Genomic DNA, 19,004 nt, shown 5'->3' with positions numbered 1-19,004 from the left:
CTCTCCCAGACGCCCAGCCCCTCTGGCCCCTGCACCCACTCCCAAATGTCTTAAGCCACTGCAGCCCTGATCCAGTTCTGCACCGCAATGCCCATGATATTGCCGCTCTTCCCACATGGCCCAAAAGGCTCAAGCAACCAGCAGACCTCTTCTCCCATCACAGCCTGCCGGATGGTCCCATACTACCCAGAGCAGGACCAGCCCTTTCCAACCACTAGCAAGGGGACAAGAGATCAGCCCAAGACATCCAAGCGCTAGACTAGTTGGTAGCTGAGTGTGCAGCTCAGTGCCACAGGCAAGGCTGGGGCCGCTGGACTGGCAAGGCCTTCACAGCAAGGGAAACCAGAGACTGGCCAGTGGGCACCACTAACATTTCATCTGGACCCTCTTCCCCACTTTGCTTAGTGTGAGATGATATAGTCATATAAGCCCCAAATTAAAGGACTGTGTTCCTTGCAAATTCAAAGAATGTTTTCAGGCATGGAAGTTTTTTAAACGTAATAACTGCCTGGGGACAAGACGTGCAGTAGCCCAACAGAGGAACCCAAGTTTGGCGAGAAGCAGAGCTGGGAGATGCCAGAGTTTCACAAAAGGAATTTTTACTTCTTGCTTTTAAACAGAGATATATATATATATTTTTTTGTCCCTAGAAACGAGGTCTCACTATGTTGCCCAGGCAGGTCTAGAACTCCTGGCCTCAAATGATCCTCCCGCCTCAGCCTCCCAAGGTGCTGGGATTACAGGCATGAGCCACCATGGCCAGCCCAGAGAACTTTTTTTACTGCAGGAAACGTTTTTAGAACTTTAGAACTTTTCTAACATACTACTTTGTCAGCGGAACACTTCAGTATAGAAAACTACGGAGGCAAGCGCCTGTCCAGACCGCGCGCTGACTTAGAAGCGGGGCTTGCGCTTGCGGCCGGTGTACCGGGTATCACGTCTGACTTCCCTGTGCAGAAAAGGAACACGACAGTCTCAGAAAAAAAGATCAAAGCAGCCCTGGGCTCTTCAAATGCAAGGGAACTCTTAATGGCAACAGGCCTCCAACCCCACCCCTACCCCACCATCCCACCCTGCCAGTTCCCAGTCTGGCACTCACCTGCCCTGGCGCCTGTGCCGCTCCTTCTTCTCCAGCACCCACGCCCGGCTCTTCCTCACCATTGCCCGCCTCAACAACCTGAATGGGACCCTGCGGTGGAGACGCAGCTATGAGCTAATTGACGACGCTGCCCGGCTGGCCCCCACGTGAATCCATGGCAAGCTTCCCTCTGAGTCTGGTGGCCTCGGACGCCCCTTCCCTCAAAGACTCCACCTTCCCTACTACAAGTCCCCACTCAACATCCACCAGGGCCAGGGCAGTGAATGGGAACGGAGGGCAGGCCGGGCCAGGCATGGAGATCTAAAGGCCAGCGAGCAGCCTGTTCCCTCTTTGGGAAGCAGCTAAGTAAGCAAGCCGCTTTCGACCCATGCAGTGATGCATCACCACCTGGGCTTCAAGTGCACAGGCCACAGTTCACGATAGGAGCTCAGGGTCCACAGCTTGGGGGCAGAAAACCGGGACAGAAAGGAGGGGCTGTAAAGGCAGGACTGAGGGATGTGAGGGAAGAAGGAAAGAGGACTGGAGTAACCCCAAAGACCCCTGCGACCATCAGGAGAAACCAGAGTCAGGGTGAGCCAAGGAGCTGCCATTTGGATGCCTGAACCTGATGGGCCAGCACAAAGCAGGAGCAGCTGCAGAGCAGGGCTGGAGAGACAGGAGGATTCACCTCAAGATTCTAGGAGTACAAAGTCGGGGCAGAATGGCAAACGGGGCAAGAGGTGAGCCATGGGAGCAGCAGCAAGAGAGAAAGTCATCAAGGGAGATAAAGGGAGGAGGTGAAGACAGAGGGCCCCGAAGCACAGGTTCCCAAGGGAGAAGTGGGGGCCCATTCCTCCAGGGGCACATGAGGCATGGGAGGGAGGGAGGGAGGGAGGAACAGGCCAAAAAAAATACAGCCTGGAGACTGAACAGGTAAAAGCTTAAAAGAATTATTCTTCATTCACTTATGTATTTATAACAAGTGTCCTGAATGTGGTCAGACTGAGGTGACAGTAAGAGGAGCCCCTCCCCTGCCCTCTACCTCATCTGATGAACTCAAAGTATGAGCCCACAGAACGAGGATGGCAAGGTACATGGTGGGCACGGTGAGTCCCGGCCAAAAGGCTCCGCACCCTCAACACACTGCTAAGATGGGTGGCACTATCCCTGCTTTTCAGATAGCTGAGGAATGGAGGCTCAGGTCATTCAACTTACCCACGTTTACTTTTAGGACATGTCGTCTGAAGACACCAGTGTGAGGACAAGAGGGATCCTAAGGTGCAAGGAGGAGCTGAGGCAATGTGTACTTCCCCTGTGAGGGAGATGGGGGTGCTCCCTGGGCACCTGAGAGAAGGGGCATTCTGGAAGAGCCCCCAGCTCCCCATGGGGAATGGGCTAGGGAAGCTAAGAGAAATGACCAAAGGTCCAAGGGGTCAGGCAGCATGAGCCTATGGTGGACGCGAGGAACACGTGACTGCCCAGCTGTAGGCCTTCCAAACGCGTGCATTTGGGGCCTGTTTTTCCTCTTAAATGTCTTAGAAGTCTGAAGACCTTTCCCTCATGTCAGCCGGAACTCAGAAATAACCTCCCTCATCACTACCTTATAATCGGTTATTCATTCAGAAAAATACTGAGCACTTTTCACTAACAAGACACTATTCTTAATGTCAGGGAGATGATTCCAGTCCCTACCAAGTTTTCATTCTAGCTGGATATACAAATAATAACCAAGTAAACTGGTATGTGTGACTTAGAGCAGTGAAGGGTGTTAAGGAAAATAAACCTGAGTGGGGAATGAAACTGAAATGAAGATACTGAAAGAGCGATGACAAGATACAATTTACATTTTAGAAAAAAGAAAAAGGCCGGGTGCGGTGGCTCAAGCCTGTAATCCCAGCACTTTGGGAGGCCGAGGCGGGTGGATCACAAGGTCGAGAGATCGAGACCAACCTGGTCAACATGGTGAAACCCCGTCTCTACTAAAAATACAAAAAATTAGCTGGGCATGGTGGCGCGTGCCTGTAATCCCAGCTACTCAGGAGGCTGAGGCAGGAGAATTGCCTGAACCCAGGAGGCGGAGGTTGCGGTGAGCCGAGATCGCGCCATTGCACTCCAGCCTGGGTGATAAGAGCAAAACTCCGTCTCAAAAAAAAAAAAAAAAAAAAAGCCGGGCGCGGTGGCTCAAGCCTGTAATCCCAGCACTTTGGGAGGCCGAGGCGGGTGGATCACAAGATCAAGAGATCGAGACCATCCTGGTCAACATGGTGAAACCCCGTCTCTACTAAAAATACAGAAAAATAGCTGGGCATGGTGGCGCGTGCCTGTAATCCCAGCTACTCAGGAGGCTGAGGCAGGAGAATTGCCTGAACCCAGGAGGCGGAGGTTGCGGTGAGCCGAGATCGCGCCATTGCACTCCAGCCTGGGTGACGGAGCGAAACTCTGTCTCAAAAAGAAAAAAAAAAAAAAGAAAAAGAAAAAGAAAAAGACCAGTCTTACTGCTATGCAGAAAATAATCTGAAAGAGGCAAAGACTGCAAAGGCAGGGAGACAAGGTGGACAGCTGTTCAGCAATCCAGGCTAGGGGCGCTGCTGGCACAGGCCGGAAGCAGGGAGGGTCAGCACGGGATACACACCGAGGGAAGGACCACAGGGCTCGATGGCAGGCTGACAGGATGTGAGATGTGGGGAAAGACAGGAACCATCAAGAATGGTAAAGAATGGAGGATGGCCAGGCACGGTAGTTCACACCAGTCATCCCAGAACTTTGGGAGGCTGAGATGGGGGCATCGCTTGAGGCAAGGAGTTCAAGATCATCCTGAACAACATAGCAAGACCCTGTCTCTACCAAAAACTTTAAAAATTAACCAGGCATAGTGGTATGCACCTGTAGTCTCAGCTACCTGGGAGGCTGAAGCAAGAGATCGTCTGAGCCCAGGGGTTCGAGGCTGCAGTGAGCTAAGATTGCACCACTGCACTCTAGCCTGGGTGACAAAGTGAGACCCTGCCTCAAAAAAGAAAAAAAGAGAGAACGTTTAGGGGATGAAAACCAAGAGCTGTTCTCACTTAAATTATTGCTGCCAGGTGTGTGCAAAGAAAAAAAAAAGGCAGAAAACCAAAAGCTGCTTCGTTCGAGCTGCCTGTGAAAGGCAGGTATGGACAGTGAGGAGGCCCTGGGAAACCCCAGGTGGTCGAGACTGGAGACACACACACACACATTTGGGAGTTAGGAACTTCCGGCTGGCATTTACAGCACCACAAATAGCGAAGGGAGCCAATCCAGGCTGGGCCCAGGACGCGAGGCGGAGGCGGCAGCAGGCTGAGGAGGACCAGCCAGCTAGGGGGAGGAAACGAGGCCAGTGGGTGAAGGCCGAGAGAAGGAGGCATCAAGGAGGGCTGGGGGCACTGCTGCTTCAGACCCTATCAAGCAGGCATGTTAAGGTAAGGACATTAAAAAAAAAAAAACAGAAGTGACCAGACTTGGCTTGATGGAAATTGGTGGTGGCCTAAACAAGAACCATTTGTGAGGAGACAGAACTGTCCGCCTGAGAAGTGGGCTGAAAGAACGGCAGGAGGGAAAGAAAAAGGCAAGTCCGAGTTCTGCTATGAAGGGCAGCAGGGGGGCTGTTACGCGGTTAATTAAGGGAAGAACTTTTCTAGACCAGGAGAAATTGTGCAGCATGTCTGTGTGCTGACAGGAACGATCAGGAGAGTGAAGCTGAGGATGCAGGAGGGAAGGGAGAGCCGTGGCGGCCAAGGGAGGGGTCCCGGATGCAGACGCAAAGTAGCGTTAAGGACGGAAGGAGACCGCCTGCAGGCTGGCAGGAGGAAGGGGCACGTGCAAACTCCCAGACAGTCCTGGCTGCATGGCTGCCCAGAGACAGCCAGGACCCCAAACCCCGAGCCCCAAACAGGCACAGTCCAAATGGGGCCTGCCATTTCTACCGCCACCCTGGTGTCCCTGCTGCATGTGACCCGAGAGGCTTGGGCGAGAGCAGAGAGAAAATCCACATCTAACAAACACAGCAGCACCCCCTGCAGCTGAGGCAGGGTTCAACAGTTGCTTTATTACCTCTCATTGGTGAACATGGACTCCTTGGGCTCATCTTCACCCTGCTTTTCACTCAGCCCCTGCAGGAATCAAAGTGCTGTTAGGTCACCCTGGAGAGTTCTCAAACCCATCTGCCCCACTCCAGAAGTCCGGCCACCCAGGCCTGAGCCCTTCCAACAGGCACGAGGTCCAGTCTCATGAGACTTTCTGGGCCTTTCTGGGACCTGAAGAGCAGAGGTCTCTGCCTCCAGATTCCAGAAAATGTGAGCATTCGAGGCCTCTGGCGCTGGGCCCGGCTTCCCACGAGTGTTCTCCCAGCAGGTTCTGCAAGCTAAGCCCCATTGCCTGGAAGTCCAAAGACAGAGGCCTGCAAACCCAGTGTCCCTCACCTCTGGGATAAAGGTTGAAGGCCCAGAAAACAAGCAGAGGTAGAACCTGCAACGAAGAAGTGCAAAGTGAGGGTGGGCACAGAAAGCCCCACAGGGAGACAAATCCTCACCCGCTACTCCTGCCTGCCAGGACCCTGGTGACCCACACCCCAGCGCTCCCCTGGTCCAATGAGTGACCTGAGAGGGTTATGCCACTACCCTCCCTCCCGCAACCCAGGCAGCACACTAGATCCCAGCACTCACTTCTTTGCTTTGGCACTGTTGGGGTAGTCCACCACCATGCCACCAGAGAAGCCTGCCCTTATGGCCTGGGTTGTGATCAGCTCCAACTGAGGAAAGAAAGGCATTGGGTCAGGCAGGGGAGGTGGGAGGAGCAGATAGCTTCCCCTCCCTCCCCTCCTTCAGAAGCCAGTCTGCTCCAGGATGAATCCTGCCTGGGAGGGCTTAAGGTTGCCATAAGCCATGCAGGGAAGTGCAGGCTGAAACCCGGCATGGCATACACCTCCCTCGGGAGAGTTACCGAACAAAGCGGCTCCCTCATTCTCACTTCCAGCCCAAGGACCCAGCCCCCGACTCAAGTTCAGGAAGAAGATGGCCAACAACTGGAAGCCAGTCTCGTTCACGTTATTAGTCAGGAACGGCTCTTCACTCATCTTTCAACATCTACATCCTACTACACCATTCCTTAATTATGTATCACACAGCAGACTGTGCCCTCTCACCCCTCCTAAATGCCCTTTACTTATTTTGTTATGGAAATCAGTCGTATCACCTTATCTGTAATACACGTCATCTGCCAAGAGAAGATAAACATCCCACCCCACCTCCACAGATGCCAACCCCTTAGGATATCCGGTCACCAAATGTGCCATCAGGGGCCACACTAGGGTTAGGGTGCATGCTCCCTCCTTTTCCCACCAACCTGCGTCTAAGTTTCTTTTTCACTTCCCCAGAACAGCTCACCTGCTGAGTGCCCCCGCTCCCCTGCACACCCAGTAGCCGAGGGACTCACCTGCTCTGAGTTCTCAGGGTACAGCTGCAGGACAGCTCGGGATCCCCGGACCTCAAAGAAAAAGAAACATCACTGTCTTACAAATGGCCACATGAGCTTAGGGCCTGGACACCTTCCCTTCCTTTGTTCACTGAGTATTTTGTGAGTTTCTGTTACGTGTGAGGCACTGTTAGGGCTGGGGATATAGTCACGAACAAGAGATCACCCTGAACTTTGGAGCTCACGTTTTAGTAGGATGGACAACTCATTCAGAGTAGGAAATGTTTTCTTTTGCTCAAAAAAAGGAACTGGACAAAGTGACAGAGTTTCCTTTCAGTTTAGTTTACTTTTGGTTCCAAAAAGGCCTGTTTCAGATGGACATCTGAGAAGAAACTCAAGTGAGCAGCCGGCTGTTTGAATGCACGTACGGAAGAGCCCTCCAGCAGGGAGAGGAAGAAACACGAAGGCCCTCGGTGTGCAGGGAGGAGAACTCACGAGGCGCACAAGACCAGCGGCCAGCCATCGGCAGGAAGAATCCACCCCAGGAAAGCTGGGGTGTGCTGGACCGCACTAAGGAGGCCAAACCACCCAGATCCTTCAAAACGGAATCATTTTTAAGCTGGGGACAGTGGCAAATGCCTATAATCCCATCACTTCAGAAGGCTGATGTGGGAGGATTGCTTGAAGCCAGGAGTTTAATACCAGCCTGGGCAACACAGCTAGACCCCATCTCTTAAAAAAAAAAAAAAAAAAAAAAAAAAAAAGTAAAAAATTAGCCTGGCATGGTGACATGTGCCTGTAGTCCAAGCTACTACTTGAGAGGCTGAGGCAGGAGGATCACTTGAACCCAGGAGTTCGAGGCTGCAGTGAGCTACGATCACACCATTGCACTCCATCCCAGGCAACAGAGCAAGTCTGTCTCAAAAAATAAACAAAATTTTAAAAGAACTCATTTTTTGGACTTAAAAATCTCAGACTATCTGCTAATTCTAGTAAACAACTGAAATTAACAGCATTAGTTAAAAGACAAGATAAAGCTAAAAGGCTCTCTCCACGGTAAGTGACTATCCTGTTCCCCACCTGAGGAGAAGTGTCAGCACTAGGAGGCAGGAGATGTGAGGACTCAGAAGGATGTGGGCGCTCTGGAAGGTGCCCTCCGGATGCTCTGGACATACCATCTCCGTCCTCACTCTGCTCAGTCCGTGCCCCCCCACCAACTTCTGACTAAAATTCAGCGTAACAAACATAGGAATTACGATCAACAGAAGTAGGCCCTATTATAAAGTCAAAAAATTGGTCTCCGACTTTGACATCGGTGACTTCTGGATTTGATTAGGGTGTATCAGTCCACTGAGCTTGGACTTCCATTTAGGCTGAGGACCTGGACAGAAGCAACCACAGTAAGGCCCTGCCACTGCATGCGGTCCCACACAAGTAGCTTATCCACCATGGGACACCTCAACTTCCTCACTCTACCTGCAGAACTAGGGAGGGACAGGCAGCCAACCCAGATGGGGAGAACATCTCATACTCACAAGAACAGAGAAAAGAGAAGCAAAAAAGCAGTACAGGCGCTTGACGGGGTTTTCAGACTTCTTGTTAGCATTACAGAGCCACTGCACAGCAGAAATGCTAAAAAGGAAGGGAAGTCAAGCAAGGAACAATCCACATTGCTCCCTGCCAACCCATCCCACTTCAAGCCTCTTGACATTATCTGTCCTGGATCTCCAAGAGAAACCCTCCTCCCACACAGCTTCCCTTCTTAGAAAGGGCAGGTCCAGGCCAGGTCCAGTGGCTCACATCCTGTAAACCCAGCACTTTCTAAGGCCAAGACAGAATTGCCTGAGGCCAGTTCAAGACCACCCTGGGCAACACAGCAAGACCGCATCTCTACTTAAAAGTATTTTTTAAATGTGAAAATTTTAAGACAAAGAAAAAAAGTGCAGGTTCACTGCAAGTCATGACTCTGTAACACTGCAAAAATAGGACATAGAGAAGGACAGCATTTATGTCCCTCAGTCAGTCCCAAGAAACCTTTTCTCAACCTTGTTTCCATCTGCATCTCAGGTTGAAAATTCTCCCTGTGTCAAGGCTGTTTGCACACACGCTCCTTGTTCCCTTCCGCCAATCCAAGGAAACAGGCTTTAGACTACTTACATACACACAGATCAACATTCTAAGATCTGTTACCGAAGTGCTATGCAAATGCTCAACCTGACCCTGATTACAGAGAAAGGACTCTGGAGCACTGAAGAGATCACGCAAGCCCAGCTGCTCTCCACCACAGTTCTTTGTTGGCAAATAAAATAAGATGGCTGGCTGTTGGGGCCTCAAGATGGCTAATGGGGCCCACAAAATGGCTGTCAGAGGCTCAAAGACCACCTCCCCTCCCCCACAAGACACACAAAGCCCACAGAGAATGTGTACCAGTGGTGCCTGAACCCGGCAATGCAAAATAACCACAATAGTAGACAAGTTTTATTTTTGAGATGGAGTCTTGCCCTGTCGCCCAGGCTGGAAGTGCTGTGGCGTGGTCTTGGCTCGCTGAAACTTCCACTTCCTGGGTTCAAGCAATTCTCCTGTCTCAGCCTCCTGAGTAGCTAGCTGGGACTACAGGGGCCCATCACCAAGCTTGGCTTTTAGTAGAGACAGAATTTCACCATCTTGACCAGGCTATCAAGTTTTAGAATACAAAAAGAATGCACTCTTCGACCTTGCTCTGAGCTTGTAAATCTGAAAATCCCATGGGATGTGTATCTGTAAATATCCTTCACGACTCTGCTGCACAGCCAGGTTTGGGAGGCACTGGGCTGCAGGACTAAAAGCAGGAAATGGCTGGGACAGCTCATGCCTGTAATCCCAGCATTTTAGGAGGCCCAAGCAGGTAGCTAACCTGGACAACATGGCAAAAACTCATTCTAAAACAAATACAAAAATAATTAGCTAGGTATGAGCAGTAGTAGTCCCAGATACTCAGGAGGCTGAGGTGGGCAGATCACCTGAACCCAGGAGGTAGAAGATGCAGTGTGAGCCATAATCACAGACAGTGCACTACAGCCTAAGTGACAGAGTGAGACCCTGTCTCTAAATAAATAAATAAAAGCAGGAAGTGAATACCCTCACCTGATGCAACCATCGAATGTGCCTGGCTTGAAAGGGATGCCCTGGCCCATGTCCCCCAGAAGCAGGTCTCCCTCTACCTCTCGGTCCACAGCCTCATCTACATCAGAAAAAAGGCAGTCAGAGAGAGACAATACATGGCTTCTCTACACCCATCAGGGTAATCGCCCTGGTGCCGGACAGGACACACTTACCCAGCATGGCAGGGCTGATGTCCAGGCCCACCCAATAGTGTCCTTCATCCGAGAGGTAACCTCCACTCAGCCCAGTGCCACAGCTGGAAGACACAATCGAGACTCAGGGTCACTCTGCAAAGACTGACTTCACCACCTTAGACAATCTGAACCAGGCCCCAGAGTCTCACCCAATATCCAGCAGGTAACAGGGCTTATTCCGTGGCAGACAGAGAAGCTCCAGTGCTCGCCCAGCCATCCGGGTCTGGATATCAATCATCCGGGAGCTGGGAAGGCAGAAACACAGTGCACATGGTAAAGGGGTTCTGGATAAAGGGGTTCTGGTCCCCCAGACCAAAGGAAAAAGCCAAGTTAAAAAAAAAAAAAAGGATCAATCATTCTGAGGTACCCTTTTCTGACTCCTTCTAAGTACAGATCAACAAATTAGACTATTTAAAAGTGACCCCAAAATTCCACATAATTCGGGACCATGTTATTTTGTGATAACAAATTCTCACTGTACCAGCTGCCAAGCTGATGTGTAAAAGCAAATCACTTAGTTAATGAACAAAGATTGGGTATCTGCAACTCTATTAGGCTCTGCTGCTCTAGCACTTGTTGAAAACATTTTCTGCAAGAATTATTCTCCATAGTTTCTCATCTAGAAGAATCAACAATCCACAGAAACCTACAGCAGCGCTGGCCATGAGAATAGAATGCAAGCCACATGTGGCCTTCCAATAGCCAGTCAAAAAGAAATGTAAAGAAACAGGCTGGGTGCAGTGGCTCACGCCTATAATCCCAGCACTTTGGGAGGCCGAGGCGGGTGGATCTCAAGGTCAAGAGTTCGAGACCATCCTGGTCAACAAGGTGAAACCCTGTCTCTACCAAAAATACAAAAATTAGCTGGGCATGGTGGCACATGCCTGTAGTCCCAGCTACTCGGGAGGCTGAGGTAGGAGAATTGCTTGAACTCAGGAAGCGGAGGTTGTGGTGAGCAGAGATTGTGCCATTGCACTCCAGACTGAGTAACAAGAGAGAAACTCCATCTCAAAAAAAAAAAAAAAAAGAAACAGGTAAAATAAACTGGAGTCATATTGTTGACTCCATATATTTAATAAACTATTTTCTTTAACCCATTACATTCCAAATATCCAACATATAATCGACATAGAAAGTCATCAGTAAGGACCACGCCTGGTGGCTCATACCTGTAATCCCAGTACTTTGGGAGGCCTAGGCAGCTGGATCCCGTGAGCTACTTACCGGATCCCTGGGCAACATACCCAAAGCCCCTCTACAAAAAAATCACCCAAGCTAGCCGAGCGCGTGGTGGCGCGCCTGTAGTTCCAACTACTCAGGAGGTGAGGTTGTAGCACCGCAGCACTCCAGCCTGGGCGAAAGAATCAGACCCCGGTCTCACACACAAAAAAAACTATCAAGATTATCTCAGCCGTTGTGGTGACCAGTGCCTCTAGTTCCGGCTACTCAGGAGGATGACTTGAGGCTGCAGTCGGCAGGGATCACGCCATGGCACTCCAGCCTGGCTGACAGAGAGACCCTGTCCCTAAAAAAATAAAAGTTACCCAATAGCTATTTATTTATTGAAGCAGGGTCTCACTCCGTTGCCCAGGCTGGAGCGCAACGGCGCAATCTGGGCTCACCGCAACCTCCGCCTCCGCGCTCAAGTGATTCTGCTGCCTCAGCCTCCGGAGTAGCTGAGACAATAGGCGTCTGCCACCACGCCTGGCTAATTTTTGTATTTTTTGTAGAGACGGGGTTTCACCGTGTTGGCCTGATTGGTCTCAGAATTTCTGACCTCAGATGATCTGTCTGCCTCTGCCTCTCAAAGTGCTGGGATTACTGGCGTGAGCCACTGCGCCCGACTAATAGCCATTTACTGAAATAGGTTTAGTCTCTCAGTGATGAGTATGGAAAAACCACAAAATCTTTTTTTTTTTTTTTTTGAGATGGAGGCTCGCTCTGTTAGCCAGGCTGAAGTGCAGTGGCTAGATCTCAGCTCAGTGCAACCTCCCCTCCCGGGTTCAAGCAATTCTCCTGCCTCAGCCGCGGGAGTAGCTGGGATTACAGACGCCCACCATCAAGCCCGGCTAGTTTTTGTATTTTTAGTAGAGACAGGGTTTCATCATGTTGGCCACGCTGGTCTCGAACTCCTTACCTCGTGATCAGCCCACCTCAGCCTCTCAAAGTACTAGGATTACAGGTGTGAACCAACCACCACACCTGCTCCCAAACCCTTCCTTTTGTTTGTTTGTTTTTTTTTAAGAGACGAGGTGCAGTGGCTCACGCCTGCAATCCCAACAGCTCGGCAGACTGAAGCCAGAGAGAATCGCTTCAGCCCTGGGGTTGACCCGCCTTGGGCAACACAGGGAGACCCTACCACTAAAAAAAAACCAAAAATCATTGGGTGGATCATGAGGTCAGAAAATTGAGACCATCCTGGCTAACACGGTGAAACCCAGTCCCTACTAAAAATACAAAAAATTAGCCAGGTGTGGTGGCATGCACCTTTAGTCCCAGCTACTAGGGAGGCTGAGGCAGGAGAATCACTTGAACCCGGGAGACAGAGGTTGCAGCGAGCTGATATGGTGCCACTGCACTCCAACTTGGGCGAAGAATGAGACCCCGTTTCAATTTTAAAAATTTAAAAAAGAGGCCGAGTGCTGTGGATCACGCCTATAATCCCAGTACTTCGGGAGGCCGAGGCCAGCAGATTCACCTGAGGTCGGGAGTTTGAGACCAGCCTGACCAACATGGAGAAATCCCGTCTCCACTAAAAATACAAAAGTAGCCGGGCATGACGGCGTGTGCCTGTAACCCCAGCTACTCAGGAGGCTGAGGCAGAAGAATCGCTTGAACCCGGGAGGTGGAGGTTGCAGTGAGCCAAGATCCCGCCGTTGCACTCCAGCCTGGGCAACGAGAGCGAAACTCCGTCTCAAAAAATTATAGTAAGAAGCCAGGAGTGGTGGCGGGCGCCTGTGGTCCCAGCTACTGGGGAGGACGAGGGGGGCCACCAGGCCTGACTTTATTTTTTGCAGAGACGGGGTGGGGGAGGGGGGTCGTGCTGCGTTGCCTAGCCTGGTCTCGAACCCGAGCTGAAGCAGTTCTCCCACCTCAGCCTCCCAAAGCCCTGGGATTGCTGGGACTACAGGCGTGAGCCATCCCACCTGACCTCAACTCTGTAGCCATACAAACTCCCCTCTATGAAATTCAGACAGTACCACACCAACGGCTGTCATGGGCATTTACTGGCAAACGAGGCGCCCGGATAAGCATCCTATGGACATTACTTCCTTCCCCTACTAGGACTGACCCCTCGCCAGTACGCCAGTACCCACCGCCCAGCGCCTTTTACCACACGCTTAGGACAAGCTGTCACACTCGACTTTGAAAACCACCCACGGAGAGCAGGCGCCATCACCTCTACCTCAACACTGGGGTACCGAGGCCCAGAGAGGTCGGTAATTTAAAGGTGATTTACCAAAGACCGAAATGGCACCCACCCGGGTCCTTCCCTCCCCGCACCCCCAAATTCTACGGGCTTTCCGAGCAACGCCCGCAACCGAGGCAACTTGCCGCCTCCAGACCCCCGGACGCCGCGCAGTACTCGGGCTCCCCTCACTTGCAAACATATTTCCGGGCTTCTTTCTTGTCATAAAACTGGAAAAAAAGAGAAAAATAAATGACAGTGGAGGAGGAATTCAGACGCCGCGGCTGTAGAAATGGGGGGACGGGCGCCCGCTGAGTCCGGAATTTACCAGCTCCGGGGGTCCGCCGTGCTCCGGACGCTGGCCATGAGACGCCATCCTCACTCCTCAGCGGCACGCCTGCGACTGGCGTTTCCCGGAGCGCGGACTTTACGTCATCAGCTGGCGCCCGCCTAATAATACGCATGCGCCACCCCTCCCCCGCCCTCCTCTTTAAGTGATTGGCTACAGGGCGACCAATCGGCGCCTCCCATTGGCCAGTTTCTCTTGCACCGCCTGCCGAATCAATTCAAGATGGCAGCCAAGTGGGGGTTGTGGTTTCCACGACTGTTAACGTGGAGGTTGCTGCAGGCCCGTGGCTTTGCACCCGGCCTGGGCATACGAGCGAGGTGCAAACATTCTGCACCCGGCCTGGGCATAGGAGCGAGGTGCAAACATTCTGCACCCGGCCTGGGCATAGGAGCGAGGTGCAAACATTCTGCACTCAGCCTGGGCATAGGAGCGAGGACTTATTCCCGGGGCTACTCTTCGTATTCGCGCACAGCGCTCTATGATCTGCTTGGCGTCCCCTCCACAGCCACGCAGGCCCAAATCAAGGAGGCTTACTACCGTCAGTGCTTTCTCTACCACCCGGACCGCAACTCCGGGAACGCCGAGGCTGCCGAGCGCTTCACTCGCATCTCCGAGGCCTACGTGGTGCTGGGCAGTGCCACCCTGCGTCGCAAGTATGATCGCGGCCTGCTCAGCGACGCGGACCTGCGCGGACCCAGCGTCCGGCCCTCCAGGACGCCCGCAGCCGACTCCGGCTCGCCGCGTCCCCCGCCGCCCACCTCTTGGACCCACGACCGTTCTTGGACCGCCTCTGACGCCAACCGCACGAAGTTCAACTTTGACGCCTTCTACCAGGCCCACTACGGGGAACAGCTGGAGCGGGAACGGCGCCTGAGGGCCCGGCGGGAGGCTCTTCGCAAACGACAGGGATCTCTGGCCCTGAACAGCCGTTCCTGGGAGGAGATCCGAGACACGGGTGTCTTTTTCCTCTTTTTCGGAATCTTCATCATCATTGTCTTCATTGGCTTTTCTATTTAGTGGGAGAGAGGAAGGAAGGAGAGCGTCCCCAGCCAGCCCCCAGAGAACGGCCTTTTTTCTTGCCCCTGAACTCTTGGCCATTGATAGCCTACCTCAGCTGGGATCCGAAGGAACTGTGCTCCCCCTCCCCTCCCGGACCCACCCAACATAGCCGAGGACCTGCACATCCCTTCCCTATGGTCCAGAAAAGGAGGCCTTTAGATGCCCAAGAAAGAGGCCCCACGCTAAAGAGTCCCGAGAGCTCACGAGTGAAGGGTTCCCGGAGTCTCTAGGGTGCTTCTTCCAGAAGTTGCCTTCCTGCTTCCAGATGTGGTTAACTTCTGTAACCCTCGCTGTAGCTTTATTGTAAAGCCCCGGGTCAGATTTATCTGCTCCTGCCCCGCGTGTATACGGTGGGGCTCCTCTGTAACCTTGAAATGTGCAATGTGACCATTCGTTGGCTGCCAAAAGAAAAGGTCTGGGGCTGTACCAAACCTGTCTTTCTGTGAGTTCTCCAAGCGGCAGGTGAGACCTGGTCCAGGGTAAGAATGGGGTCTGTGGACAGCCTGCCATTCCTCCCTCTAAAGTCAGCCCCCTGGGGCACTCCCCTTTCTGATGATGGCATGTGGGAGTGAGAAAACAAGGTCACTGAGCATAAGGAATGAGTGTTCCTGGGCCCGTATTAATGTGTGACCTTAGAGAAGTTACTCTGTGAGCATGACAGCAGAGGAGAAAATCATTTGAACTTGTTTTGTTTGTTTTTGTTTTTCAGACGGGGTCTCCCTCTGTTGCCCAGGATGGAGTGCAGTGGTGCAATCTCGGCTCACTGCAACCTCTGCCTCCTGGGTTCAAGCTATTCTCCTGCCCCAGCCTCCTGAGTAGCTGGGATTACAGGTGCCTGCCACCATATCCAGCTAGTTTTTGGATTTTTAGTAGAGAGGGGATTTCACCATGTTGGCCAGGATGGTCTTCAACTCCCAACCTCAGGCAATCTGCCCGCTTCGGGTTCCCAAAGTGCTGGGATTGCAGGCGTGAGCCACCTTGCCTTGCCTATTATCCATAGTTCTAATCTGTGGGGATTACAGCATGATGCTAGCAGGACCATGTTCATCCTTGTGACAGCGTGACTGTCACCTGGCTCTCCTTTTACCAGCCAACCCCATTGCACACTGTGCAGCCCATCCCCTCCTGGAAATGGAGTGCCAGACTCAGTGCTCGAGCCTCCTGCTTCTGTTTAACTTTCAGTGCTTATCACAGGCCCTATGTGAATCTTTGAAACAAGGCTGCTTGAGGCTGGGGTAAACTTTGGGACTTTGGGAGTAGACAGGACTACGGAGGGATGGGGGACTTGCTGTTCAAGGCGGCGACTTGGTTCTTTATGCAGAGCTGACTAAAGGCACGGTTTCTTTCCCCTCTGTTTCATGTGAAGTAGTTGCTCATCATTTGGTCAGAGCTGCTGCTTAGCTCTCTTAACAGTGAGTCACTGGACATTGGCAGTGAGGTGACTGTGACATAGCAGGTGCTCGAGTGTTCATGCACAGGACTGAGTGTAAAGCTGTAAAAGGGGAAAATCCTCACAAGAGGTCTACGAGATGGATGAGGGCGAAAGTCTAGGGTCTAAACAAAGCCAGGAGTGGTTTGGTGTATTACTGAGGGCAATAATTGCGTGCAATCCCTGTACTCAATGTGTTGTGTAAAATCCTTATGTAAAATGGGATAAACCCACAGCTGGTCCTGCTTAGCCTCTTGAAAACCATTCCATCATTGTGCCAATCTCCTGAAAAGGAAAAAAAAATATATATATATATATATATATATATTTGATTTATATATATATATATATATATATATATATATATATATATATATATTTGATTGTCTCTTTCCTTGGAGAGTGGGGGTATACTCCTAGTCAGGGCTTTACAGTGACCATATGATTCAGTAATGAAGATCTGGGGCCTGGCACAGTGGCTCACGCCTGTAATCTAAACACTCTGGGAGGCTGAGGCAGATGAATCACTTGACCTCAGGAGTAGGGAGACCAGCCTGGGCAACATGGCAAAACCCCATCTCTACAAAAATTAGCCAGGTGTGGTAGTTAGTACCAGCTACGCAGGAGGCTAAGGTGGGAAGATGGCTTAAGCCTGGGAGGCTGAGGTTGCAGTGAGGGCTATTGCGCTGCTGCATTCCAGCCTGGGTGACAAAAAAAAAAAAAAAATTTGAGCCCAGTCTGGTTCAGACCTGTTTGGTTCAGTCAGCCTGGACTTGGGGGGAGGGGATGTGTACTTTTTAAAAGAACATTTAATGTTACTATGTTTCATATTTGGAAAACAGGACCCAGTCTTTTCTGGAAAACCAAACTGCAGGAAGTGGAGTGTAGCAGTATGTTCTAAAGTGGGGCAAGGACGTTTTGTTTATGAAAAGAGGTCGGGCGTGGTCAGGCGTGAGTGGTCAGGCATGGTGGCTCACGTCTGGAATCCCAGTACTTCAGGCTCAGGACGGTGGATCACCTGAGGTCAAGAGTTGAAGACCAGCCTGGCCAACATGGTGAAACCTCATCTCTACTAAAAGTATAAAAATTAGACAGTCCTGGTGGCGTGTGCCTGTAATCCCAGCTACTTGGGAGACTGAGGCAGGAGAACTGCTTGAACCCAGGAGGTGGAGGTTCCAGTGAGCTGAAATTGCTCCATTGCACTCCAGCCTGGGCAAAAGAGCAAGACTCTGTCTCAAAAAAATAAAACAAAAAGAGTGTTCTTTCGGTGTGGATTTGTAAAGCACTAGTGGCCTACTAGCATAGATTCCTTGAAATAGAAGTTTGTTTTCTCACTCAAGATCCCAGCCAAGGACGTTCCCTGCAGGCCTCAGAATCTGAAGTAGATAGAAAGTTCAGAAGGTTTCAGACTCGGGGTGCGTCCAGACTGAAATAAACTTACGGGGCATTCCATGGAACCGTAAGCAAAGTATTCTGTAAGGTTTACTAACCATCATCCAACCCTCAGCCTCTCCCATGGCCCAGAACAAGGCCCACTCCATTCATCATAAGTTCATTCCTGGGTGCCTCAGGGTTTTGTAGGCCAGAGCTAACCTCTCCCTGCCGGCCCCGAACCGAGCCTGTGCCCTTCACGGAAAGGGAAATGTGTGGAAGGCTTTTTGAAGGACCCCAACAGGTTTCCATGGAAACATTGCTCTCCCACTCACTCGGACTGGCTCCAGTCTTTCCTTTCTCTGCTGCTTCCCAGCAAGTGGAGGCTGAACTCGGCCATGACCCTAGCCCCTGCCTTCTAGGGGCTATTCCTCAATTCCTGGTCGTAGAGGATGGCTCAGACATGCCCAGCATTAGTCCTTTTTCTTTGTTTTTCACAAACTAAAATAAAACTCCCTAGAAGTTTGGACCCAGGAAGGGAGAGCAGGGTAAAGGGGCCCAGGCTGTCCTCAGCGGGGTGGGGAAGCGGATACGCATATAGCACGAGGCTGAGTAAGCAGCAGGCATGGGTCCTGAACGGGAGACAGCCCACGAGACGGGAGCCAGAGGCACACACATCCAGACAATTGTATTGTCTTTGAGCTTGACTGGAACTTTGTTTCTCCTGAGCCAAACTGCTTTTTCCCCCTCTGTTGCCCTTTATTTATTTATTTGTTTATTTATTTATCTAGAGACGGAGACTTGCTCTGTTGCCAGGCTGGAGTGCGGTGGCCCGATCTCAACTCACTGCAACCTCTGCCTCCTGGGTTCAAACGATTCTCCTGCCTCAGCCTCCCAGGTAGTTGGGACCACAGGCATGCACCACTACACCAAGCTAATTTTTGTATTTTTAGTAGAGATGGGGGTTTCGCCATGTTGGCCAGGATGGTCTCGATCTCTTGACCTCGTGATCCGCCTGCCTCGGCCTTCCAAAGTGCTGGGATTACAGGCATGAGCCACCGCGCCCGGCCCTGCTGCCCTTTATTTATTGTTGGATGAGATGACCCTTTACAGATCCCAGAGTTGAAGGAGCAGAGTTCCTCCTACCTCCTTCTGAGGTCCCGGCATTTCATTCATTGGGTGCGCCTCTGTATGAGCCCAGCTGCTTAGGAATAGCTTAGTTCAGGCCTCAGAGCTGTCCTACTGGGTCACGATTGACTTAGAGTGGCCACCAACACTCCCTTTTTCGGAAATGGGAGAGGTCTGTGTTTCAAACTGATGGGCTTCCTGGAAGGCCACCAGATCCCATGCGAACAGGCCAGGAGAGGGGCGGCTGGTAAGTGGTGGCCCTATCGGTCCACACTCTGGAATTCAGTGCACTAGAAAAGTTGGCCCTGTCCTGAACTTTCCTCCTCTCAGATCCTCAACCCTGTGATGAAGTCACACACTGCCACCTGCCCATGGGCAAGATGATGAGGGAAAGCCAGGCATGGTGGTGCACACCTGGG

The 19,004-nt window shown here is 51.6% G+C and overlaps 2 protein-coding genes across 2 annotated transcripts; one reads left to right on the top strand and one right to left on the bottom strand.

Annotated features, from left to right (window-relative positions):
- Positions 1-582: 582 nt before the first annotated feature.
- Positions 583-13,662, bottom strand: BUD23 (BUD23 rRNA methyltransferase and ribosome maturation factor). Its single transcript, XM_003934111.3, has 12 exons — positions 13,578-13,662; positions 13,442-13,479; positions 9,990-10,085; positions 9,820-9,902; positions 9,629-9,725; positions 8,041-8,137; positions 6,527-6,577; positions 5,758-5,843; positions 5,515-5,560; positions 5,147-5,205; positions 1,100-1,189; positions 583-949 (listed from the first exon to the last, which is right to left on the bottom strand). Exons 1-12 carry the CDS (start codon positions 13,623-13,625, stop codon positions 895-897), a joined length of 846 nt encoding a protein of 281 aa, XP_003934160.1. The 5' UTR covers positions 13,626-13,662; the 3' UTR covers positions 583-894.
- A 121-nt stretch (positions 13,663-13,783) lies between these two features.
- On the top strand, positions 13,784-17,348 carry DNAJC30 (DnaJ heat shock protein family (Hsp40) member C30). Its single transcript, XM_074390758.1, has one exon. It carries the CDS (start codon positions 13,821-13,823, stop codon positions 14,613-14,615), a length of 795 nt encoding a protein of 264 aa, XP_074246859.1. The 5' UTR covers positions 13,784-13,820; the 3' UTR covers positions 14,616-17,348.
- Positions 17,349-19,004: the final 1,656 nt, after the last annotated feature.

The sequence above is a fragment of the Saimiri boliviensis genome, chromosome 20, assembly GCF_048565385.1.
Source record: "Saimiri boliviensis isolate mSaiBol1 chromosome 20, mSaiBol1.pri, whole genome shotgun sequence".
Lineage (NCBI taxonomy): Eukaryota > Metazoa > Chordata > Mammalia > Primates > Cebidae > Saimiri > Saimiri boliviensis.
Note: the sequence above shows the minus strand (reverse complement) of the source record. Positions and strands in the feature narration are given on the sequence as shown.

What these genes read in the sequence shown, in the direction of transcription:
- DNAJC30 (XM_074390758.1), top strand. Translation starts at nt 13,821, where the DNA reads ATGGCAGCCAAGTGGGGGTTGTGGTTTCCACGACTGTTAACGTGGAGG.
- BUD23 (XM_003934111.3), bottom strand. Translation starts at nt 13,625, where the DNA reads ATGGCGTCTCATGGCCAGCGTCCGGAGCACGGCGGACCCCCGGAGCTG. An exon ending in ACGGCGGACCCCCGGAGCTG is followed by an intron (nt 13,480 to 13,577) that starts GTAAATTCCGGA and finishes CTTTTTTTCCAG; the next exon opens with TTTTATGACAAGAAAGAAGC. An exon ending in CATCAGCCCTGCCATGCTGG is followed by an intron (nt 9,726 to 9,819) that starts GTAAGTGTGTCC and finishes TTTCTGATGTAG; the next exon opens with ATGAGGCTGTGGACCGAGAG.